The sequence below is a fragment of the Pan troglodytes genome, chromosome 8 (genome assembly GCF_028858775.2).
Source record: "Pan troglodytes isolate AG18354 chromosome 8, NHGRI_mPanTro3-v2.0_pri, whole genome shotgun sequence".
NCBI classification, from domain to species: domain Eukaryota; kingdom Metazoa; phylum Chordata; class Mammalia; order Primates; family Hominidae; genus Pan; species Pan troglodytes.
In genome coordinates this window covers 39491817-39518476 of record NC_072406.2, presented here as the reverse complement: position 1 = coordinate 39518476, position 26660 = coordinate 39491817, and the positions used below count along the sequence as shown (strand labels likewise).

The window sequence follows — 26660 nt, the reverse complement described above, 5'->3', positions numbered from 1 at the left end:
TGTCCCACCCAGCTCTCCTGAGGGACGACTGTCCCATTATTAAAAATGAGAAATATGATGATGTGTGCCTATAGTCCCAGCTACTCGGGATGCAGAGGCAGGAGGAGTGCTTGAGCCCAGGAGCTCGAGGCTGCAGTGACCCGTGATTGCGCCATTGCACTGTAGCCTCGGTGATAGAGCAAGACCCTGTCTCAACACCACCACCACCACCAAGAATAAGTAACAGTATATCTTCAGTTAACTTTTTTTCCACTTTAGAAAAATTCCATCAATGTCTACCAACTGTTCTTTGCACTGAGGCTGAAACTCTTCCACTAGACAAAGCATCAGAGACTAAGCCAGTGGGGAGGGAGGAAGGGGAAATGAGCACTTGTGGGAGGCTATGGCAGGGTTATGGTCAGTTAAGGAAGCAACCACTAAAGGGGCATTAGCCAACAGATACCCAGGCTCTCCTGCCATCTGCTCAGCTTATTAAGCATGCAGCATCTTAGTAAGTATCATCCAGCCACTCTCTTTCCCTTATGGAACCACTAGAGAAGCAGCAGTAATAGTGCTTATATCCCCCAAGGTCTGGCCACCTCCTGCTAGAATCCAAGTTCTTCACTACAATGAAATGAAGAGTCAAGCACTAAATCTCATATAAGGGAATTGAAAGCCTTGAACCAAAGTCTTCTCAAGGATGAACCAGGCCAGGCGCAGTGGCTCACACCTGTAATCCCAGCACTTTGGGAGGCCCAGGTGGGAGGATCGCTTGAGCACAGGATTTTGAGATCAGCCTGGGCAGCATAGTGAGAGCACGTGTCTATTTTTTATATAAAATTAAAGAGAAAAAAAGAATAAACCCAAGCCCATTATACAGCAAACCCACAAGGTTTTTGGAGTACAGCCCATTGCTGGGGATGGGACTTACCAATTTGTAGTTCCGGGTAGATTTCATAAAGACACCAGTCTACATTGCAGTCACAATGAGTTTTCTCGAAAAGGTTGTCCAGAACATCTCGGGCCAGCTGCCGCTCATCCACCATCAGTGACTTTGTGCTGTTATCATTCATGTGCACCTTGACGACGAGCTGAGGATAGAACCATGGGGCAGCCAGTAAATTTCAGCAACTGGAGAAGGCTACTAAGATGAGGGTTTCAAAGTTGCTATTGTTTCTGCAAATTTCTGTAAGAATGTGTTTGGTGAACTTGCTCCATCTAAACTAACTTGCATGCCAAGCACTTGTTTTAGGTGCTAGGATTACAGAGGTGGAGAAACCAATTCACAAAAATAGAAAACAGATAATAAACACAGTCCTTGTCTAGCCTTCAGAGACAGGCAGTCTGGTGGGAGAGACAGAAAACAACAGAACAAAAAAAGTGTTAGCTTCTTTCTTTCCCAATAATCTTTCCCTTGTTCTCATTCCATCCTGGAGCCCAGAAACTTTTCTAGATTAAAAGCTATGTCTGTATCTTTATTATTATTATTATTTTGAGATGGATTCTTGCTCTGTCGCCCAGGCTGGAGTGCAGTGGCGTGATCTCAGCTCACTGCAACCTTTGCTTCCTGGGTTTGAGTGATTCTCTTGTCTCAGCCTTCCTAGTACTTGGGATTACAGGTGCCTGCTACCATGCCCAGCTAATTTTTTTTCTTTTTCCAGTGGAGATGGCGTTTCACCATGTTAGCCAGGCTGGTCTTGAACTCCTGACTTCGAGTGATCCACCCACCTCAGCCTCTCAAAGTGTGGGGATCACAGGTGTGAGCCACCACACCTGGCCACCTGTTTCTTTATAATAAACTCTTCTCTTTTGCTTAGCTGGAGTTGAGTCCCATTTCATGCAACCCAAGAGTCTGAAGACACCAAATAAGACCAAGTTGGTTAATCTACAATTCTCTAAAGGTCCACAGAGCGTATGTTAACATGGTATCACTGAGGGGGCCCCACTGAGAGACAGATAGTTACAGCAGGGCACATTTGAGATCACAGTTGGATTAAGTGAAATGAATGTAGACTGAGAAATAAGCTGTTTTGCAGGCACATGATAAATCTAATTTTCATTTGTGTGTGTGTGTGTGTGTGTGTGTGTGTGTGTGTGTGTGTGTGTGTGTGTGACAGGGTCTTGCTCTGTTGCCTAGGCTGGAGTGCAGTGGTGTCATCTTGGGTTACTGTAGCCTGAACCTCCTGGGCTCAACTGATCCTCCCACCTCAGCCTCCTGAGTGGTTGGGACCACAGGTGTGCACCACCACACCCAGCTAATTTTTGTTCATTTTTTTGTAGAGGCAAGGTCTCACTATGTTGCCCATGTTGGTTTCAAACTCCTGGCCTCAAGCAATTCTCCTGCCTCACCGGCCTAAAGTGCTGGGATTACAGGCATGAGCCACTGTATCCAGCCCCTAATTTACTTTTTATTCCATTTTCAAAATATTCTATTGAATTAAATTCACAATAAAATTGGTAGTAATCTCATTCCAAATCTGTAGGTTTGGAGGAAGCTGCATTTACTTATCTTCAGTAAAAACACAATATCCTTGACTTTTTCTAGGCAACTTGTCAAAGTTATTAAAACATCTGATTCAGCCGGGCATGGTGGCTCACGCCTGTTATCCCAGCACTTTGGGAGGCCGAGGTGGACAGATCATGAGGTCAGGAGTTCAAGACCAGCCTGACCAACATGATGAAACCCCGTCTCTACTAAAAATACAGAAGTTAGCCAGGCCTGGTGGCATGTGCCTGTAATCCCAGCTGCTCAGGAGGCTGAGGCAGGAGAATCGCTTGAAACTGGGAGGCAGAGGTTGCAGTGAGCCGAGATTGCAGCACTGCACTCCAGCATGGGGGGTGGAGCGAGACTCTGTCTCAAAAAAAGAAAAGAAAACAACAACAACAAAAAAGATCTTATTCGTTAGAGAGACCGTGATTTTCATGTAATGTAACAGAATTAATTCTTGAAGTTATGCAGCTAGGCTTTGGATTTTCTTTGATACCTGTGTATTTGTAGCATATGAGCTTAACGGTTGGTCCCGGTTATTCACCGATAAGAGTCATTGTTATTAAAAAAAGTGATTAGATGGACTGAAAAAGGAGAGAGAAACCATAAATTTGGTAACATTTCTTTCTCTCCACCAGTTTGGATTAGGTTCTGAGCAGCCAGGTTCTGTCCCATTCCTACCTCCCATCCAAGCACTATCCAGACCTAACCCTGTCTAGCTTCTGAGATCAAATGAGATAGAGTACAACCAGGGTTGTATGGCTGGCTGTAGCTTTATTCTTTCCTAACACTCTATAGTTAACAGGTTGAAGAGTGTAGTTCCTGTAGATGGTTCTGCAGAGTTACTGATAGCAATGGAAGGGTGTGTGTGGTGGTAACCATTTGGGTGAGTTGCAGGCAGCAACCACAGGTTGAAGCAATCATGTAATACCTTCTATTTCCAACATTCACAAACACCCCCAAGATCAAAATGTAGACATGGGGCAGTCAAAATGCTTTCTTCCTCCAGGGACCATTTAAATCAGAGCCTTATCCCAGGGTTTCCTAAAGAACACTTTTTTTTTTCCCCTTGAAAATCTCTAGCCCAGACATCTGTAGTTGGATAGTTGCTTTTTCCCTGTATTTGTATTTTGATGATAAAATGGTAGGCCCAACTATAAATGGTAGGTGTCAAAGATCCATTCATCTGACCTTAGAAATGAGTCATGGAGGGTTGCATGGAAATAGAGAAATTCTTCAAATAGCAGTCTTTACTAGGATTTATTTTCTGTGGAAGGTGTACTTGCTGCTCTCTGCTGAGAATTACTGCTGTAAAGTAGCTACATGTGCTAAGACACACTACCAATGTTAAGGCTTAGAAAATTTAATGTTCCTGATGGAAAGATTAATGATGTTTGACTACATCTCAATCCTGCTTAGGAATTCTCAAGAAAATAAAACATATGTTGCTGTTTTTTATGTTCTATAAAAACATACATACAGAGAAAAAATACTAAACCACATAATTCGGCAATGATTAAAGGTGTTTTTTTGCAGAAATTGGAAACTAGAGTTAATCCACATGTACTTATGAATGTCCACAATTATAGAATTTAGAAAACACACACACACACACATAACCAAGAGAAGCCTTGTGATGTTTAGCAAGAAGAAATTATATTTACTATTCTTCACAGCTTCCCTCACATTTGCAAGCTAAAGAGTAGCTCTATACCAACACATAACATTAAATCACAGTTATGTGATTTAGTAAGCTAAATCACAGTTATGTGATTTAGCAAGCTAAATACTTTCATATTTATGGGGCAAAGTGATTCAAGGGTGAAAAAACTTAAATAATCCATTAAAGATTTTATAGCTTTTATAATTTTTTATAATTTCTTCTTTTTTTGCAAGATGCTAAACACAAAATATCTGAGACCTAAATCATTTACAGTTTTGTGGGGGGTTTTTTTTTGTTTTTTGTTTTTTTTGCTTCTATACTAAAATTTACAAATGGAATTGTTCTCTGGTGTCACAGGGCATTTTTAAAAAAACAATAAAAGTAATGCATGAGTCTGATTCTGTTTCTAGTTCCAAAATCTTTGTAGCACAAGCTGTATACATCATTTGTAATTCAAAATGATGTCAACAGCCCACAGAATACTTGAGGGCAAAGTATGACAGATAGATTTGATTTCCATCCTTTAAAAACATGTTGTAGATTATGCATGAGTACATTGCAGTTATTCTTTTAATGCATGAGCGTGTCTGTTATTTTCTTAATATTCTGCACCACAGAACAAACATATTCGGAGTGTCTGAAATCAGAGCAAATACATAACTTGTCTTCGTAATTTTCTTTCCTTCCTCACTGATCAGAGGGGCGTCTGTTTTCCAACTTCTTTGTTGAATCAAGGCAGCTAGTGCTTTGTGTGTGCCATTATAATTCATCTAAACTAAATCACGGCAACACTTTCTCACTTTCTGATATATGGCAGGAAATACCTGCCCTCTCCTCCTGTTCTCTTAGTCTCCAGCTGAAGCGAATGAATGGAATCTGCTGGTTGTTCTATCTTTTAATCTAAGAAAAAACTTACTTCTCTTTTCATTTCCCCTTCTGAAAATACATAAATAATATATTTTATACATAATCCAGGGGTTTGAAATAGTCTAATTAGGAAGTTTACTTTTACCATTTTCTTTTGTCTTTTTATCTTGAGAGGTAAAGTCAATGACTCAGCACAGCTCATCCTCAGCTGCCAACCATGTGTGATCAATTCTACACGTTTACCCATGTGTGAGATTTTGTGCTACAATCCTGCTCTCGTACCTTGCCCCTACAATCCATTTTCTACAAAGTAGCCAGTATAACCCATATTTGTTTATTTTAGAGACAAGATCTTGCTCTGCCACCCCGGCTGGAGTGCAGTGGTATGATCACAGCTCACTGCAACCTTGAACTCCCGGGCTCAAGGGATCCTCCCGCCTCAGCCTCCTGTAGCTGGGACTACATGTGTGAACTGCCATGCCCAGCTAATTAAAAACAATTTTTATTTTTGTGGAGATGGGGTCTTGCTATGTTGCCCAGGCTGGTCTTAACTCCTGACCTCAAGCAATCCTCCTGCCTCGGCCTCCCAAAGTGCTGAGATTAGAGGTGTGAGCCTCTGTGCCTGGCCCTTTATGACCTTTAAAAGCTGTGTATTTGTCTTACACTCCCCTGTTTAAAACCCTCAAATGGTTTCCCATTGCACTTATAATACAACCCAAACTTCTCCTGGGGCCTATGAGACCCTGTGTCTCCCAGCTGCCTCTCTGTCCTCAGTTCCTTCCTTTTTTCCCCACCTCCCCGAGCTCATTCTTGCTGGAGCATATTTCACTCTCTGTTCCCTCTGCCGGGAATGCCCCCTAGCACCACACCCACATGCATCCAACTGCTTCTGGCCAGAGGCCTTCCCTCCAGGGCTGCCTGCTCAGAGAGGCCTCCTCAGCACCAGTTCCATCTGGTAGGGTTGCCTGGGTACTCTCTATCACTTCTTCCTGGTTTATTTTCTTCAGAGCTAGAGTCTATCTAGACTCTAACTCTCCACAAGCAGGGACCGCACTTGACTTGTTCACCTCTGTGTGATCCTGGCACCTATTCTAAGAGATGGGGATGCATTGGTGGGGAAAAGAGACAAAGATCCCTGGGGGAGATCCTGTGGGGTGGTGGGGAGGGGATATGGGCAATACATAGGACAAATAAGTAAAGTAGGCCAGGCGAAGCAATCCTCCCACCTCAACCTCCCAAAGTGCTGGAATTACATGCCTGTTTCATCTTTCCCTTAATTTACCAAATTAACTATTTTAACTATTATTACATGCCTGTAATCCCAGAACTTTGACAGGCTGAAGTGGGAGGATTGCTTGAGGCCAGGAGTTTGAGACCAGCCTGGGCAACATAGCCAGATCCTTTCTCTACAAATAATTTTAAAAAATAGTGGGCCATGGTGGTGCATACCTGTAGTCTCAGCTACTTGGGAGGCTGGGTGGGAGGATCACTTGAGCCCAGGAATTTGAGGCTTCAGTGAGCTGTGATGGTACCACTGCACTCCAGCCTGGGTGACAGAGTAAGACCTTGCCACACACACACACACACACACACACACACACACACACGGTAGTGTTAAGCACTGAGGGGAACACTAAAGTGGGGGAAGGATTGGGAGTACTGGGGATGTGTGCATGTGGTGTTAGATAGGAAAGGCCTCGCTAGGAAGGTGACCAAAGACTTAAAGGAGATGCACAACGAACCTACTCAGAATCCAGGGAAGGGGCAGAGGACCTGCAAAGTGCCAAGGTCCCAAGGCAAGGGCAGGCCTGGAGTGCTTAAGGGGCAGCCAGGAGACCAGGCAGCTAGAATGGGGTGAATGAAGGAGTGAACACTGGGAGATGAGGCCAGGGAGGTGACTGGTCACTATGTCATGCAGGGACTGGAGGCCACTGGGAGGATTCATTCTGGCTTCATGTGTGAGATGGTCAGACATCGGAGACTTTTGAGCAGAGGAGGACAGAAAGAGAGACTGCAGCCCGAGAGAAGAGTCTGGCCCTCAGCAGAAACATAATGATTTATCCATTGTTAAGGAAAGAATATGGGATATATGGGTACAGATGCACACAGGTAGATAGGTAGACGTCTTGGTGGGAGCTTGCGCAACTTTTGTTTTGACTGTGTCTATTTTCCCTGCAAAACGGGCAACAAAATCATTAGCTGAGGCCAGGTGTGGTGGCTCATGCTTGTAACCCCAGCACTTTGGGAGGCCCAGGTGGGAGGATCGCTTGATGCCAGGAGTTTGAGACCAACCTGGGCAACATAGTGAGACCCTTGTCTCTTAAGTAAAATGGTTTTGTAGGTGAGAGAGTGATTGAACCAGGGTAGCTCACTGAGCACCCAGGACTGAGCAGGAGGAAAGTTGGATTTAACCAAGGTTTGAGAAAAGGGCAAGGCAGATGAGGATGTGGAGTTCCAATGATGGACTGTGGAATTAATCACTTGCAGAAAACAGGGGAGAAGAATGGGAAGGAAATTTGGGCACGTTTGGAATGAGTGGAACCAGACTAATCTGGGAAGACTCCCCTAGATGAACCTTGAAAGTCTGGCTCCAGGGGTAGCCAAGGACTACTTCCTGAATATCCATCCATCGGCAGGTATTGAACACCTTCATTCAGAGAACTGTGATAGGTGCCATGGGAATAGAAAGCATAAAGCCCTACGTGAAAAGGACAATTCACACAACTCTTAGCAGAAAATCCTCAATGAGTCTCAGAGATGTTATTTGCTTCAGGAGTTGAAATCAGATGAAGAGCCAGGCATGGCGGCTCACACCTGTAATCCCAGCACTTTTTGAGGCTGAGATGGGTGGCGCGCTTGAGCCTAGGAGTCCGAGACCAGCCTAGGCAACATAGGGCGGCCTCAACTCTACAAAAAATAAAAATAAATCAGCCAGCATGGTGGTACATGCCTGTGGTTCCAGCTACTCAGAAGGCTGAGGGAGGAGGATTGCTTGACCCCAGGAGTTTAAGGCTGCAGTGAGCCATGATCAGCCTGGGTGATAGAACAAGACCCTGTCTCAAAACAAAACACGATGAGGACTGTTTCATCTTTGCCTTACTTAACCAAATTAACTTTTTTTTTTTAAATTTTTTGTTTTTTTGAGATGGAGTCTTGCTCTGGAGTCCAGGCTGGAATGCAGTGGTGCAAACTTGGCTCACGGCAATCTCCGCCTTCTGGTCTCAAATGATTATCCTGCCTCAGCCTCCTGAGTAGCTTGGATTACAGGTGCACACCACTGCATCCAGCTAATTTTTGTACTTTTAGTATAGACAGGGTTTCACCATGTTGGCCAGGCTGGTCTCAAACTCCTGACCTCGGGTGATCCACCCACCTCAGCCTCCCAAAGTGTTGGGATTACAGGCATGAGCCACCGCGCCCAGCCTAACTATTATTAACACTTTATTATCATTAGGTATATTCTTCTAGTGAAGTTAAATACAACTGTATCTGCTGTTATAATACAATACATGTGTTCTTCAAAAACCTATACTCTGAAAAAATGCATGATCAACTTACAGGCTTATTAGGAAAGTAGGGTTAAGGGCAGATTACTCAAAACCTATTTTGAAACCAGAGCACCAGCAAAAACAGCATTTGGTACCCTGGGATGTAACTTGGACATCTAGGTCAGCAGCAGGGCTGACGGCTGCCCCAGGGCATAGGAAAAGTGGACAAGAGCAGTTGAGGAAAAGCAGAGGCCAGGCCGATAGAAGCTGTATTCTGACCCAGTTAGGCATTCCCCAAAGGTGGCACCACCTGCTATCAACCAAGAATTTTGCAAAGTCCTGGAGAGGGCAGCTCAAAGGAAGGGAGCCCTGGATGTGCAAACTTCTTTTAAAATTTCTTAAGATAGAGCTGAAAGGGCCCCTGCCTGTACAGCAGCCAAGCCAAAGGCCCTTTCCTTTCTTGTTGAAGGTATAATTCTACTCCCACCATTCCAGCTCCCAGGAAAATTCATGTATAAGCCAGCAAAAAATATCATGTACAAGCCAAGGAAACCTCTACGTTTATATTAACACAAGTCCCTTATTTATCAATCACAAGTGAGCTAACTGATGTTATAGAAAGAACAACTGTGTACTCTTATCTTTGTCCTTAAAAGTTTTTGAAAATTACAACTATTTGGAAAGTATCACTCAACATTTTCTTTCTTTTTTTCTTTTTTTTTTTTTTGAGATGGAATCTCACTCTGTCTCCCAGGCTGGAGTGCAGTGGCTCGATCTCAGCTCACTGCAACCTCCACCTCCTGGGTTCAAGCAATTCTCCTTCCTCAGCCTCCCGAGTAGCTGGGACTACAGGCACCTGCCACCACGCCCAGCTAATTTTTTGCATTTTTAGTAGAGACGGGGTTTCGCCATTTTAGCCAGGATGGTCTCGATCTCCTGACCTCATGATCCACCCACCTTGGCCTCCCAAAGTGCTGGGATTACAGGTGTGAGCCACCGCGCCCGGCTTCATTTTGTTTTTTATCATTAAGCATAATCACAGATCCTTAACTGAACTGCCCCCATGCAAAAGGGATTCATGATTCACCTTCTTAACCTTGGCCTCCTTCAGTTTTTCCAGCGCCAGCTTAATTTTATCAGCCTTGGCTTGGGCTTCTTCCTCTTCCTGGAAAAGGGCAAGATATTCTTCAATACAGTCCATTAAGTAATACCAGTGAGTAATCACTTCTGTCATTGCTAGTGTCTCAGCTACATTGTATTAACAAAAGGTACCAAATTTCACATGCTTGATTTTCAGAATTTATTAATTACTTTTTAAAGGCATACAAAGTGTAATAATTACATCTGGATAAATGGGGTATCCATCACCTGAACCGTTCAATTTTCAGAATTTAGATGACTATAACAAAATTCTTCAACTCAAAGATATAGAAGGCAGTCACTCTTTATAGCTTGGGAATGGTAACTTAAAAGATGAAATGATGACTTTAACAGTGGTTCGTATATTTAGACCACAAAAATCTGCTTGGCTCACAAACTGGGATCCGACCTAAGGAATCTATAGATTGACACATCTCCAGGGATTTGAACACTCCCTGAAATTATATGCATACTTTTGGATCAGGATGTCTTTTTGGGGATTTCCAATTTTTTATTAGATTCTTAAAGGGGTTCTTAATGCCCCCAAAGGTTAAGAGAGACTGATTTTTTTTTTTTTTTTTGAGACGGAGTCTCACTCTGTTGCCCAGGCTGGAGTGCAGTAGCGTGATCTTGGCTCACTGCAAGCTCCGCCTCCTGGGGTCACGCCATTCTCATGCCTCAGTCTCCTGAGTAGCTGGGACTACAGGCGCCCGCCACCATGCCCAGCTAATTTTTTTGTATTTGTAGTAGAGATGGAGTTTCACGGTGTTAGCCTGGATTGTCTCCATCTCCTGACCTCATGACCCGTCCACCTCGGCCTCCCAAAGTACTGGGATTACAGGCGTGAGCCACCACGCCTGGCCCGAGAGACTGAAATTTAAACTTACAATTCACCAGAAAACAAAAGCACTGACAAGCTCATATGAACAGGCTGAAAAGTGAGTGAAGTATTTTATGAGCCCAAAGCTCTTTGGTTTTTGCAAGTTAAGTATCTCTTCTATTTATAATGTTGAGGAAATGAGCTGTTCTGGTTACATTCTAATTACTTGAATATAGGCATGTATCTTTTTATAGCAGTGGTTCTCAAATTGTTTTTGAGCCACAAGCCCCTTTAAGAAAGCCCATAAAGCTTCACAAGTCCATTCAACTTTGTACTTTGTTTACTTTCAGGGGGTGCATGGCCCCCTCGAAATCTTCATGGACCGTACATTAAGAGTCTCTGTTCTATATCGATCTCCATTTTCACATAAATTTTCTATAATAAGTACACAATAGAGCACTGTGTGTGATAGAGTATAATTTAATATTTGATTTATATTCAATATTTGTTCATTCAAAAGGCATTGTATGACCTTTCGGGGTCCCTAGGGTCTTATTTGTGAGTACCAAACATCATGACACAGTGTGACCACTGTAGAAGCCACAGGAAATTGAACTGGACTCTCTAAAATATTTGGCTTACTCTAAAAAGAAAATCCTTAAAAGTGCTCTTTTTACTTTTATGAGAGACATACTATGAGTTAACATCCCAAATAATGATCATTTAAACTTTCCAGTTGTCTGTTTTTCAATATTCAGAAATTTATCAATATCAAGCACCCATCATCTGCCTGCTTTGTAACACCCTCCCCAACTATGACATTACAAGTGATACTTGGATGTACCTGTCCTACTGAACAGGGCTGCCAAGTTCAACAAAATTCAATTTCACTCTACTCAGAAAATGTATAATGAATGCCTTCTATTCTCTATGTACTGAGCTAAGAACAGGGACATGGAAATATATAATCAGTTCCACATTTCAATATGATGTTAATAAAACATTTCCCCCAAAAGATTGAGTTTTATCAAAGAGTTTTTGCATACAAATATTTTTTAAGCAAACTACAGTAAATCCTGAATATGGCCCTAATACATTCTTGATACACACCCATGTGGCTTGCTTACGGAGGGTTCTAGCTTTGCAATGAGTGTGCTCTGTATCTTTGTTTTTTAGTATCTCAGATCTTTGGATGTACCAACTTAGGAATGTAATGATCACTTCAAGGAACATCAGTGATAGGTAGCAGAGGTTGATGGTCCTGCCATCTCTGGTCCCACATACTTACCTGAGAGAGAGGTTCAGGAGGTGGTGGTGGCAGTGGAAGGTCTAACACAGGATCGGCTGGTGGAGGTGGTAAGTCATCCTCATATTGGCTGATACCAGTGGCAGCAACATTTGTTCCATAACCAAGAGAGGCTGCACCACTGAAATTTGATGCTTGTAGAGATGCTGAATGATGTTGATTCTGCGAGGACTCTTTCTGTGCCTGGATTGTCCTCTGCTCAGCCTCACTTATGTCTGCTACCAGATCTGCCATGAGAGCATCTAAATCTTGGTCTTCCAGTGCATTTAAGGACTCTAGTAGGGAAAATCACATTAATGGTATAAAAACCTATTTGCATCTAGAAAAACTGAAAGAAGATAATTTTTAAGCATAATATTTGAGTAGAAAGGAATCATTATCTTGATTGGTTATGATGTAATGAGAAGATTGAGAATATTTTAATTCAATAGCACAAGCATAGGAATTCCTAAAAGAACTGTTGCTGCATTTGTCGCATGGTTAATCCGACTGAGTTTCTAACACCAAGAAAAAATATTGGGGGAAATGTGTTCTCTACACTGGGGCACCTGACATACCAGCTATAAAGTCAAATCCAAGCACACAAATAGATGCCTAAGTAGGAAATCCTATAATGTAACATCTTAGAGTTTTAGAAAAGTAGCAGAGGGGGGAGCATTGGAAATGGATGGAAGGGGAGTTTTCCCTAAGCATTTGGAGGGCAAAGAGAGTACTGCTGCTATTTAGAAGAAATTGGATTTCAACCAATGGGGATTTAATGTGCCTGTGACTTTGGGGTGAAGATGGAGCTTCTATAGCCTCACCACCTAACTGTAGAAAACTTCATATTCAGAGAGAGAGCAATTTTTTCTTTTCTTTTTTCTTTCTTTCTTTCTTTTCTTTCTTTTTTTTTTTTTTTTTTTTTTTTGAGACAGAGTCTTACTCTATTGCCCAGGCTGGAGTGCCATAGTGAGATCTTGGCTCACTGCAATCTCTGCCTCCCAGGCTCAAGCAATCCTCCCAACTCAGCCTCCCAAGCAGCTGGGACTACAGGTGCATGCCACTACGTCCAGCTAATTTTTGTATTTTGTGTAGAGACAGGGTTTTGTCATGTTGCCCAGACTGGTCTCAAACTCCTGGACTCAAGTAATCTTCCCACCTCAGCCTCCCAAAGTGCTGGGATTAGAGGCATGAGCCACTGTGCCCAGCCAAGAGCCATTAATGATAAATAGCAGAAATTAAAACACCATAGGTGGCAAGGAGTTAAAAAATTATGGGATTAAATGGTAGAAACTTAATGAAGACAGTAAGCTGGGAGTTAACTTTTAAAAGAAAGGGAAGACATAAATTTTCAGAGTGAGAGGGAGGGAGGAGAGATCTCCTTAGGATTTCTTCCAGGTGTGAGATTACTATGGTAGAGCAGATGTGTGATCCTGAATGTTGATTAGATCATATGGTGTAGTTGGGGTGGTGTTGGTGAGTAGTCTTGGTGGAGTACTTTGATGATCAGGCATACATTATATGGTGAATGTAATGAAAAAAGGATGGACAGGAAGGAAGTGATCCATGAGGAGAATTCTAGCTGCTATAGATATGATGAACCAGACTGAGGAAATGGGGGCAGCTGGAATAAAGCCTACTCAGTAACAAATAAGCTTTGTCAGACATCATCATCATAAATGTCACACAGCATATTGCAGTAATGCTAATAGTGCTAGTTTACAGTACTTGGACTAAAGTTTGGGTTTCCTAAACATGTAAAAACAGTTTATTTTACTGTAAGCCTTTTTTATATATAATTTCTTTTCTTTTTTTTTTTGAGACAGAGTTTCGCTTTGTCACCCAGGCTGGAGTGCAGCAGCATGATCTCGGCTCATTGCAACCTCTGTTGCCCAGGCTGGAGTGCAGTGGTAGGATCATAGCTCACTGTAGCCTCGACCTCATGGGTTCAAGCAATCCTCCCACCTCAGCCTCCCTAGTAGCTGGGACTACAGGCACATATGAGCATGCCTGGCTAATTTTTAAATTTTTTTGTAGAGACAGTGGTCTCATTATGTTGCCCAGACTTGTCTCAAACTCCTGTGATTAAGTGATCCTCCTGCCTTGGCCTCCCAAAGTGATGGAATTACAAGCATGATTACAGGCTCGCACCCAGCCTGGGCAAAATATTTTGAACTTGTTTTAGCAGTGTTTTAAAGGGAAGACAAAACAAATCTATTCTTAATCTAATTCCATACAAATTTAATTTTCCATACGTAGCAGTAGTTTTTAATTGTCCTGTATCCAAATTAGGCCACATGTGTATATCTTGATTCCTTAATGAGAAGAGTGTCTTATTACTGTAGTGTAATATCACTATGTTTATATCTTGCTGGGTATCATTGCTCCTATCATTGTCAGTACTGTGATACCAGGCACTGAATTAGTGCTTAGAAAGCGTTAGTTGAGATGACTACAATTAAGTTGAAATATTGACTAAATTTTAATTTTAATTGAACTGATTATAAAGCATGTGGCTGTTATGAATTGGTGAGGCTAAATTTGCTTTTTTCATATGTGCAAGTATATGTTATCTATTGCAATCATAATTTTACTAAAGTGTATAGCATTTATTTATTTATTTATTTATTTGACAGAGTCTTGCTCTGTCATCCAGGCTGAAGTGCCGTGGCATGATCTTGGCTCACTGCAACCTCCGCCTTCTGGTTTCCAGCGATTTTCGTCCCTCAGCCTCCCGAGTAGCTGAGATTACAGGTGCCTGCCACCTTGCCTGGGTAAGTTTTGTATTTTTAGTAGAGATGGGGTTTCATCATGTTGGCCAGGCTGGTCTTGAAATTCTGACCTCAAGTGATCCACCAGCGTCGGCCTCCCAAAGTGCTGGGATTATAGGCAAGAGCCACCACGCCTGGCCTGCTTTTGTAAAAAAACTTCATGAATGTTACCATCTTAATGGAAATGACTGGCAGGAATAATAAATTTATGTGGCAAATAAAAAAAGTGTAGGAAAAAGAGAAAATCACAAGATGTATATCATAATTTATCAAGAAAGAGTCACTGGCACTTAATGGTTTACTACAAAACTACTAGAAATGATAGAAACAAAGAAATCCTGGTCGGGTGCCATGGCTCACACCTGTAATTCCAGCACTTTGGGAGGCTGAAACAGTTGGATCACCTGAGGTCTGGAGTTCGAGACCAGCCTAGCCAACATGGCGAAACCCCGTCTCTACTAAAAATACAAAAATTAGCCGGTCATGGTGGCGCATGCCTGTAGTCCCAGCTACTCGGGAGGCTGAGGCAGGAGAATCGCTTGAACCCAGGGGGCAGAGGTTGCAGTGAGCAGAGATCCCGCCACTGCACTCCAGCCTAGGTGACAGAGAGAGACTCTGCCTGAAAAAAAAAAAAAAAAATCCAGAGGACAGAAATAAAACTTGGAATTCTGGATTTCTGTAATTGAACTTTTCTCCTATTTTGCTTTTCACATTTTTGGTAGGCACAGCAAGTCTTTGGGAAATCTTTTTCCAGAGTTGCAGGGAGTTCTAACTAATTTGAAAGTGATTATTTCAAGACTTTTTTTTTTTTGAGGCAGAGTCTCACTCTGCCGCCCAGGTTGGAGTGCAGTGGTGCGATCTCAGCTCACTGCAAGCTCCGCCTCCTAGGTTCACACCATTCTCCTGCCTCAGCCTCCCAGGTAGCTGGGACTACAGGCACCTGCCACCACACCGGGCTAATTTTTTGTATTTTTAGTAGAGATGGGGTTTCACCGTGTTAGCCAGGATGGTCTCGATCTCCTGACCTTGTGATCTGCCCGCCTTGGCCTCCCAAAGTGTTGGAATTTCAGGCGTGAGCCACTGCGCCTGGCCTCAAAACTTATTAAAATATGAATAGCACGTGGCCTAAAGATGTCTCCATTAAAATAAACAGAGTTTTTGTTTTGTTTTGTTTTTTATTTTCTTGAGATAGAATCTCACTCTGTTGCCCAGGGTGGAGTGCAGTGGCAGAAACACAGCTCAGTGCAGCCTTGATCTTCCTGCCTCAGCCTCCCAAGTAGCTGAGACAACAGGCACATGCCACCACGCTTGGCTAATTTTTTTTTTTAATTTTTTGTAGAGATGGGGTCTTGCCATGTTGTCCAGGCTGGTTTCAAACTCCTGAGCTCAAGCAATCCTCTTGCCTTGGCCTCCTAAAGTGCTGGGATCACAGGTGTGAGCCATCATGCATGGCTGAGAGATTTTTGGTAATAAAATAAAGTGACAAGTTCAGGAAAAATGAAAAAATGTCAAGTAGACTAAATTACATATAAGTATATATTATATATAAATTAAAAAATATTTTAAATAAAATATTATGAAGTATCTATTCATATTTATTAATCATTATGAAATAGTTGATTTCTATCACTGAAGGGACATTTCCTTACTAATATTTTTGTATACTACCCCTTGTTACTCTATGGGCTTAGTAATAAGAAGAAACTCCCCTTACTTTAAAACACGAGATCATTTTGAGACTTTTCACAAATGCAGAATGGTGTTCCCTTTCATTATTGGTGAAAATGTCTTCTTGACTCTCTCAATTCAATCCAGACACAGTAAAACCCAGTCTGAAATCCATGATTTTAACAATATTTATCATGATGTTTAGGTTCCTTTAATTTAGTTTTCAAATTATAGTTTCATACTGATTTGAATCATCATTATGATTTTGAATTACTTAAGAAAAGAAATTGTTATGCTTACCATTTAAATCTTTAAACCCCACACTGTAGTTAAATTCAGCTCTGGGTGGATTAGGGTCAGGAGGAGGGAGAGTGTCAACTCCTAAACTCTGTGAAAAAAGATCCCCCCATCAAAGTTATTCATGATACAAACATTTCTGTAGCACACTTTACTCAGCAAGTCAAAAACCATGTATTATTTACACATTTTCTCCCTTAGTGTGTTCTCTGAAAACCATATGGTAACTTGAAAATGTTTTATGTAATTTTTCCCCTATAGAAAATTACAGCTTAAAAATTATTCTAGAAGGAAGATCTTGAAACAGCCCACGTCAATTGAGAGCAATGATAATGAGGTAGTTAATTTTTATAAAGAACACATAATTTCTTGTAATGGTGAACACACACACTATATATAAATATAAATATATATTATATATAAAATATATATATATAAAATATATATTATATATAAAATATATATTATATATAAAATATATATTATATATTATATATAAAATATATATTATATAATATATATTATATAAAAATATATATTATATATAATATATATAATATATAAATATATATATATAATTCTGTAATGACTTAAGTCATTACATCAAAGAAAGAAATATCCAGTTACTTGGAGAAGAAAAGCTGTTTGAGGATGCAGTCTGTCGTAGTAAAATTTTTCCTTAGCCTACAATCTTGAGAACCTACCTGTTGGCAGGGCTGTTTAGCCAAGCAAACCTATGAGTACATCCACTTGGCCACAACAAAGAAATAGCAAAAACCAAAAGGGCTTTGTGTGAAGGGAGGTCCGAGAGATTAAAAGGGGCCTCTTTCCTATTCTTTTTTTTTTTTTTTTTAACAAAAATGAGACGGGGGTCTTACTATGCTGCCAAGGCTGGTCTTGAACTCCTGGGCTCATGTGAGCCTCCTGTCTTGGCCTCCTAAAGTGCTGGGATTACAGGTGTGAGCCATCATGCCCAGCCTCTTTCCTGTTCTTGCCTTACAGTAACAATACTTAAATGTGGTCCTGCAAAAATCCCAGACTCTGACCCATCAGAACACTTCCCCCACTGGCTGCAGGAATGAGGGAACGGGTACAGAGAGACCACACACGTTCACTTAAACTCTCCTCCACCATAGGAGGAGAAAACACAGTCCTCATCTTAAGAAATGTGGTTGCCATTGGCTCACACCTGTAATCCCAGCACTTTGGGAGGCTGAGGCAGGCAGATCACAACATCAGGAGATAGAGACCATGTGGGCCAACATGGTGAAACCCCGTCTCTATTAAAAATACAAAAATTAGCTGGGTGTGGTGGTGCACACCTGTAATCCCAGCTACTCGGGAGGCTGAGGCAGGAGAATCGCTTGAACCTGGGAGGCGGAGCTTGCAGTGAGCCAAGATCTTGCCACTGCACTCCAGCCTGGTGACAGAGTGAGACTCTATCTCAAAAAAAAAAAAAAAGAAAAAGAAAGAAAGAAAGAAAGAAAGAAAGAAATATGGTTGCCATCCTAACACCTTTTAACCAGCACCCCTTCCTCTAAGCCAACTGTCTTGTATCTTATCCCTTCTTTCATAGAATCTAAACTTTTCTGACTCTTATTGGGAATATAAAGTAGATGCTAACTAGAATTGGTTAATTTTTTATTTTTGTTTTTATTGAGATGGAGTCTCACTCTGTTGCCCAGGCTGGAGTGCAATGGCACAATCTCAGCTCACCGTAATCTCTGCCTCCTGGGTTCAAATGATTCTCCTGCCTCAGCATCCTGAGTAGCTGGGATTACAAGCACCCACCACCACGCTCGGCTAATTTTTGTATTTTTAGTAAAGATGGGGTTTCACCATATTGGCCAGCATGGTCTCGAACTCCTGACCTGTGATCCACCCACCTCGGCCTCCCAAAGTGCTGGCATTACAGGTGTGAGCCACTGTGCCCGGTCTAGAATTGGTTTTTTTTTCCTAAAATAAATAAGTCTTTCAAAACACAGACTATTCATTTATTTTTTAGAAAGCTTTTGAAGATCCTTATCTTATTTAGGAATATTGGCTTATTCTTCTTTTGATATTTTATGCAGAAAAGTGATGAGCTGATTAACTTATTAGTCAAAGGCTCATTTATGAGCACACTCTAAGACATTCTAAAGCCCACCTGACTGTAACCTGGCTTAGTGGCCCCTGCCACTTAGGGCCCCTGGCCCTACAGCTGCCAGGCTGTAGTGGCGCTGACAGTGGGGCTCAGTGACCTCTGAGTCAATCTGATCTTGATGCCAGGGGCTTTTTCTCAGTCTATGGTTGAGTGGTTTTCACATTCCTTTGAGGGTACTGAGTTCTTACAGTTTAATCACGAGATCACCATAACTCCCACTTAGTTCTTTAAAATGTAGCATTTCCTCAAGGGTTGGTAAAAAGTCTTTACTAAAGATGATATCCAGCCTGGGCAACATAGTGAGATCTCGTCTCTATAAAAGAAAAAAAAAATTAGCTGGGTGTGGTGGCGTGCACCTGTAGTCCCTGCTACTTGGGAGGCTGAGGCCAGAGGATCACTTGAGCCCAAGAGGTTGAGGCTGCAATGAACCGTGATTGCGCCACTGCACTCCAGCCTAAGCAACACAGTGAGACTCTGTCTCTCAAGAAAATCCCAAAATCAAACAAAGATAATATTTTCTTAGTGAGTCTTTATAGAAGTAACCACAGGGAAATGGCTCAGCGCTGGTGGTTGTAGGATAGTAAACTTGGGGGTAAATTTCTCTATTTATTGGTAAATATTTGGATAGTATGAGCTTGATGTATGTCTAATCAATGTATTAAATTAACTGAACTCAAAAGAATATAGTCAGGAACAAGCTTTTTCTTTAACCCATCATTGTCACAATTACATCAGAACTATATAATGTTGCCAATCTTCAGGGCGTTGCGGGAAGTCAGGGACCCCGAATGGAGGGACCAGCTGAAGCCATGGCAGAAGAACATAAATTGCGAAGATTTCATGGACGTTTGTTAGTTCCCCAAATTAATACTTTTATAATTTCTTACGCCTGTCTTTACTGCAATCTCTGAACATAAATTGTGAAGATTTCATGGATATTTATCATTTCCCCAATCAATACTCTTGTGATTTCCCTGCCTGTCTTTAATCTTTTAATCCTGTCATCTTCATAAGCTAAAGATGTATGTCACCTTAGGACCCTGTGATGATTGCATTAACTGCACAAATTGTTCGTAAATCATGTGTGTTTAAACAATATGAAATCTGGGCACCTTGAAAAAAGAACAGGATTACAGTGATGTTCAGGGAACAAGGGAGATAACCATTAGGTCTGACTGCCTGGGAGCCGGGCAGGACAGAGCCATATTTCTCTTATTACCGAAAATGGGTAAGAGAAATATCACTGAATTCTTTCCCCAGTAAGGAATATTAATAATTAATAGCCCTGGGAAAAGAATGCATTCCCAGGGGGGCCTCTAAAATGGCCGCTCTGGGGGTGTCTGCCTTATGCAGTTGAAGATAAGGGATGAAACATGCCCTGGCCTCCTGCAGCGCCCCCAGGCTTGCTAGGATTAGGAAATTCCAGCCTGGCGAATTCTAGTCAGACTGGTTCTCTGCTCTTGAACCCTGTTAAGATGTTTACCAATGACAATGCATGCACAGCAGGGCATGGAACTTCATTAATAATTCTAGTTTCTCCCTGACCTTGTGACCTTGTCCTGCCCATTTGCCTTGTGATATTTTGTTGCCCTTGAAGCATGTGATCTCTGTGACCCACACCCTATTCATACACTCCCTCATCTTTGAAAATTGCTAATAAAAACTTGCTGGTTTTATGGCTCGGGGGTATCATGGAACCTGCTGACATGTGATGCCTCCCCTGGACACCCAGCTTTAAAATTTCTCTCTTTTGTACTCTTCCCTTTATTTCTCAGACCCGCCGTCACTTAGGGAAAATAGAAAAGAACCTACATTGAAATATCGGGGGCTGGTTCCCCCGATATCAGGGTTTTAAAAAAGACAGCTCCCTTGTCATATTATAATGAAATTCTGCAACTCTATTTTTGTTTTCCAATTTGCCAGTTAAAAAGGGAAGTTTACCTGAGTCAGAAGATCCATCTCTCCCAGCAAAGTGCTGAACATTTGGTCTATGTCTTCACTTGACTCACCCATCTGAAAAAGGAAGAAACTGAGATATTAGCAGTCTCATAAAAGCCTGATCCTAGGATACTCTTTGCATCCCTCTCTTTCCCCCAAGAGCCCCATCCATGGGCAGCTAAGTTGGGAGAGGACTATATTGAGAGGAAGGCTCATGTTAGCCTGAAATTTCATGCCTGGCTTCTATCCAATCTGCTTGATCCAAGATTGTGCCAAACGTTGGGAAATGCCTCAGAGCCACAGTTGAATTTTTCCAGGCTAAACTAGTCTTCTTGGCGCCAAAGAAACAGGCTGGATCACGCCTGTAATCCCAGCACTAGGGGAAGCCGAGACAGGCAGATCACCTGAGGTCAGGAGTTTGAGACCAGCCTGGACAATATGGTGAAACCCCATCTCTACTAAAAATACAAAAATTACCTGGGTGTGGTGGCACGTGCCTGTAGTCCCAGCTACTCAGGCGGCTGAGGCAGGAAAATCGCTTGAACCCAGGAGGTGAAGGTTGCAGTGAGCCGAGATTGCGCCACTGCACTCCAGCCTGGGTGACAGAGTGAGACTCCGTCTCCAAAAAAAAAAAAAAAAAAACCTTACACAAAAATGATGTGAGGAGTGATTAAGCATATTTACCCAATAATTCCCTGCTTTCAAAAGATATTTCTGAAATAATCGTTTTTAGTACATTTATTTAGAAGTACTGGTGGACAAACCCTTAGAACTTAAATGGCAGCCCTGCCAAGTGAAAAGAGATAGAAAGAAAACTTTTTTTACACTTTAACCTTTCTTTGCCTAAACCAAATGAAGCAATTGCCCAAGAAGAGGAAAAGTTTGCGACAAAATAGGGTGGGACGCACTGTGAGTTGCAACTGGCTGCTCTGTTTCCTGACATTTTTGGCAAGGCTAAGTTGGGAAGTTAGGAGACATTACTAGTCCTTTGGCCACTTAACTAGCATTATGTAGTTTGGCAAAGGTAATCAATTGTTTCATCTGTAACATGAGGAATTTGCTGCAGACCATTTCTAAGGGCATTTCTCTCTTTCTTTTCTTTTCTTTCTTTTTTTTTTCTTTTTTTAGATGGAGTCTTGCTCTGTCCCCCAGGCTGGAGTGCAGTGGTGCAATCTCAGCTCACTGCAGCCTCCGTCTCTCAGGTTAAAGCAATTCTCCTTCCTCAGCCTCCAGAGTAGCTGGGATGACAGGCACCCGCCACCATGCCCGGCTAATTTTTGTATTTTTAGTAGAGACAAGGTTTCATCATGTTGGCCAGGCTGGTCTCAAACTCCTGACCTCAGGTGATCCACTCGCCTCGACTTCCCAAAGTGCTGGGATTACAAGATTGAGCCATCTTGCTCAGCCTCTAAGGACATTTCAAAATGCTCTAAAACACTGTAATATTAATGCCAATTATAGCTCATACTGAGAAGTCTGGTGGGTGTAGGGAATCAGTATGTATTATTTAAGCCAAATCACAATATTTACTTGAATTTGTACATGCATGCATTTGTATCTCATTCTTTTTATATGGAAATTAAAAATATATAAAAAAGCAGAGAGAATAATGATTTTCATGTACACATTGTCCAGCTTTAATAATTTTCAACTGGACTGATCTTTTTCCATTTATATCTTCCTACAATAGATATTTTAAAGCAAATATTATTTTTCCATAAATATTTCAGAATGCAGTGCTAAAAGATAAAGATACTCCATTTCTTTTTTTCTTTTCTTTTTTTTTTTTTTTGAGATGGAGTTTTGCTCTTGTCGCCCAGGCTGGAGTGCAGTGGTGCAATCTCACATCACTGCAACTTCCACCTGCTGGGCTAAAGCAACTCTCGTGCCTCAGCCTCCTGAGTAGCTGGAATTACAGGCATGCCCCACCACACCTGGCTAATTTTTGTATTTTTAGTAGAGACGGGGTTTCGCCATGTTGGCCAGGGTGGTCTGAAACTCCTGACCTCAGGTGATCCGCCCACCTCTGCTTCCCAAAATGCTGGGATTACAGGTGTGAGCCACCACGCCTGGCCCATAAAGATACTTTGTAAATCATAAACATAATACTATTATCTCTTCATGTGTGTATTTAAAATAAATTACTGGGCTGAAATAGGCCAAGTGGAGGCAAATCTATCTTTCCTTGAATAAATTATCTTGAAAACTTATAGTTCACCCTTTAAGTGACTTTAATATTTTAGCAGTCACATATTTTTATTTTTAATAGCTATAGCTAATCAGGGTATCTTAGTCTCTTTATTAAATATGTCTATGAAATAAGCTTTGTCACACTAACTTTGCTTTCTTAAAAATGACTCCATTGATATTCTTCTTCCTCTTCTTCTTCTTTTGAGATGGAGTCTCACTCTGTCTCCCAGGCTGGAGTGCAATGGCCTGATCTCAGCTCACTGCAAACTCTGCCTCCTGGGTTCAAGCAATTCTCCTGCCTCAGCTTCCTGAGTAGCTGGTATTATGGGCGCCCACCACTGTGCCTGGCTAATTTTCGTATTTTTAGTAGAGATGGGGTTTCATGATGTTGGCCAGGCTGTTCTTGAACTCCTGACCTCAAGTGATCCACCCACCCGGGCCTCCCAAAGTGTTGGGATTACAGGCGTGAGCCATCACACCCAGCCAAATGATTTTTAAAATATCACAATTCTTAAAAGTGAAGTGATGTAAATGATGATGATGGTGATAACAATAATACTTATCTGGCACTAACTCTTTTGCAAGAGCTGTTCTATAAGCCAGAGTTGATATTAGCAACATTTAGCACCCAGGATAGCATTGACGCTGAGCAATCAGAACAGATGAGGCTGTAAAATCATTTTGCGTGAATCAGTGCATATCCTCCAAATATCCACCCTGCAAAGCTAGCACTTAATCTTCCCAAATTATCTTCAACAATTATCTTGCGTTTATCATTTAGGAAATCTGACATAATAAAATCTTCTTGCTTAATTTTTCCATCGTATATTTCCCCTTCTCCCTATTTTAAGAAGAAAAAAATTATTTTCTTCTCCTACATAACCTTATCACCCTCGCCAAACAGGACTGAGAACATTTTCCATCTGAATGTTCTGCTCCCTGCAGTGACTTTTCTTTTGCCGTCCTTCTAGTCACTCCCTCTTGAGAAACACAAAAACTACCCTGAGCTAGAGTTCACTGAGCATATTCCACCATCATTTCAAGGTTTAAGTTTTGCATGTTTTATTTTGGAGGACAGATGCTTGAATTGCTATGTGATGTATTAATTTTCTCTAGTGCCCTATCTGGCGTCCAGTGTAGGAGGTGTCTTGCAGGAGCATGGGAAGTTGTAAAACTGTGTTGGCCAGGAGGCGTTGAGAGGGTACAAGAAGGGGTCTTTAGTTAAGAGAGGTCTAGATTCCATTGAACTAGCACATTTCTTAGTGGCAGACGCATCCCAAAGAATCAGGTGTACATACACATGGGACAAGGAGGTGTGTGTTTGGATCCAAGGAAGCCACTCAGTGAATGCTGAGGGTCAGACCACACAAAGCAGGCAGGTGAGCACCCAGGTATAGAAAAGCAACAGGTGAGAAAAACACCGAAGGTCTAAGTCTATGTGTGCAGGGAAAGTCAGAGAGGAATCAAACACAGCATCAGTGACGGATGATGGAAGATCCTTGTCCTATTTTGTGTGTATTGTTGGGATTAAAAAAGTGTTTATGGCAGCTAGAAGAGAGGAAGATGGCTGCAGGTGGGCCCCGCCCCTGGTTCATGAGGGAAGTCAGCATGAGGAGTCATTTCCATGGGGTTTTATCCCCACACAGTTGCTTACAAAGTATCTGAATCATATCCTCCTTTCTTTAAATTTCCTACAAGGCTGGGCATGGTGACTCACGCCTGTTATCCCAGCACTTTGGGAGGCCGAGGGGAGAGGATTGCTTGAGGCCAGGAGTTTGAAACCAGCCTGGGCAACATAGAGAAACTTCTGTACAAAAAATTAAAAAATTATCCAGGTGTGGGGGCACGTGCATGTAGTCCCACATACTTGGGAGGCTGAGACGGGATGATGGCTTGAGCCCAGGAGGTCGAGGCTGCAGTGAACTATGATGGTGCCACCAAAGTCCAGCCTGGGTGACACAGCGAGACTCTCTCAAAAAAAAAAAAAATTCCTACAAAATGGCAGAAAGTATTTAAGTAGATATTATCCCCATGGTTTCACAAATTGTCTCCCAAAACAACTAATATGGTATTAAAAATCTTGTCATGGGTTTTTAAGTTATTATTTTAATAAGGGGAAATTAATGGAAAAAACAATAAAATTCCAGAACTGCTCATGTGAATTTATTTCTATCTGAGTACAATAGTGTGAGAAAATAAAGGAATCCTTCAGATGAATTATTATTAAGAGTAATTATTGGTGTTAACACATTTCAGATTTTTTTATGAGATAATCCATTTTATAAGAATAAATATAGATTTGTTTGCTGACCTCAAAACTGCCAACTAGCATTACAATAAGCTTATAGGAATCAAATATAATTTAAGTAACAAGAATCTTGCCATTGATTCATTCTCCTGAACCCTTAAATTTGGAAAAGCACTAAAATAAAGTCTGGAAATGTGACATCGATGAGTCAAAAAAACCCACTGAACCCAAAGGCCTTCGTTTCTCAGGCTGTGCACACCACTGCTATATAACAGGTTAATGACGTGCCACAGTGAATCATCCACCTAAGATGGAAATAACTCAAAACAACAGCGCGTTCTCGCGACCTCTCCCTGCATTCATCTGGTGAAAATCTTTCCCCCTGCCCTTTCCCCTGCCCTTTCATTCCTTTCCCCCAGAGTCTGTTACTGAGTTATTAAGTGGAGCCAACATCAAAATTGTGCTGAAACGTACAGTCATAAGTAAACTTGCTTGTGAATGGATCACAGTTGCACCCACGGTGAAAATAAAAAGACATTTGACTTCAGGGCAGTTTGTTAACAAAACTTATTAATCTGTAAATTCAGTCATATTACATAATTGACCTCCCTGCAAGAAAACCTTATTTTTGAAATGGACAGACAAGAGTTATACACATGTATACAGTGTATACACACACAAGCGTAAGAAAATAGGGCTGTGCCTATATGTACGTGTGGTATTTTCCAAAGGTCAAAATAAAGATTAAAAAAGAGAGAGAGAGAGAAAAAAAAAAAACAACACCCAGCCCTGACAGCTAAAAGTCTTATTTGGGTTAGCAGCCAGAAAGAGCTGGGGTGGAGTTATCACAGTGAAGCAATGCATTGCAAACAAGCCATGCTCACATCGTGACTGGGTGGAGTTAGAATCTTTTTGTGAGTATGTCACTTCTGAGTTCATTTTATGTCTTGGGAAGAACCACAAGTTGTTGATGAAAAAGAAATGGAAATACTACAAAATCAGCTAGATTTTGTGATTATTATTGTTATTATTGGATAGATGAGGGGTGAGGTGGTTGAAGCCGCTTGTCCAGGCTAAAACTTTCCCTTAGATTCCTTGAACGACAAGGAAATTTTCCCTAATGCTTAATATTTCTAGGCTTCAGTTTTTCAATCCTTAAATTGTTTCTCTTTTCCACCTGGATACATTTCAAAAATATGTCTTTTAAACATTTATCCTAAGTACTGTGATGCATATGGTTTACAGGACATATGTTTATATCGACGGCAGAGTTAATCTCACACATTTAACTCAGTTTGCATGCAGTTTGGGATGCCGTGAAGATCAGCAATTCCAGCCATGGAATCTGGAATTTTGGACCTGGATGAGGGCGGCCTTTATTGCATCGGTCAGAGTAGCTTGCCTAAACACAGCCAGCTCAACATCCCCCAGGCATTTCCCTCTAAGTAGCTCCGACTCACTACTCCCCTTCATGCATTCTCTTCCCATGCGCCTTAACTTGGTAAAAGGCCATTAGTCACATATCAGTCTGACTTAGAACCCTTGGCATAGTCCCTTACTCCTCCCATTTTTCCATCTAGTCGGTTGAGGAATCTGTTGGCTTTTCCTGTAGAAGGCTTCTCCTTGCCTTCATTCTCTCTATCAAGCCACAGTTGACACCTCACCAGCTCACCCA

The 26660-nt window shown here is 41.7% G+C and overlaps 1 protein-coding gene across 4 annotated transcripts in view; it reads right to left on the bottom strand.

The window, feature by feature from the left end:
* APBB1IP (amyloid beta precursor protein binding family B member 1 interacting protein) overlaps window positions 1-26660 on the bottom strand; it is a 126776-nt gene that overhangs the window by 54724 nt on the left and 45392 nt on the right. For 2 of the 4 annotated variants that reach the window (XM_507705.8, XM_063781515.1), the window contains exons 3-7: window positions 20551-20622; window positions 16470-16557; window positions 11734-12026; window positions 9573-9650; window positions 911-1070 (exon numbers count right to left, since the gene is read on the bottom strand). In XM_507705.8, the coding sequence (XP_507705.6) occupies window positions 911-1070; window positions 9573-9650; window positions 11734-12026; window positions 16470-16557; window positions 20551-20622 (691 nt within the window). The remainder of the gene's footprint in view (window positions 1-910; window positions 1071-9572; window positions 9651-11733; window positions 12027-16469; window positions 16558-20550; window positions 20623-26660) is intronic. The other 2 variants (XM_016962808.4, XM_063781516.1) reach the window with 1 other exon arrangement.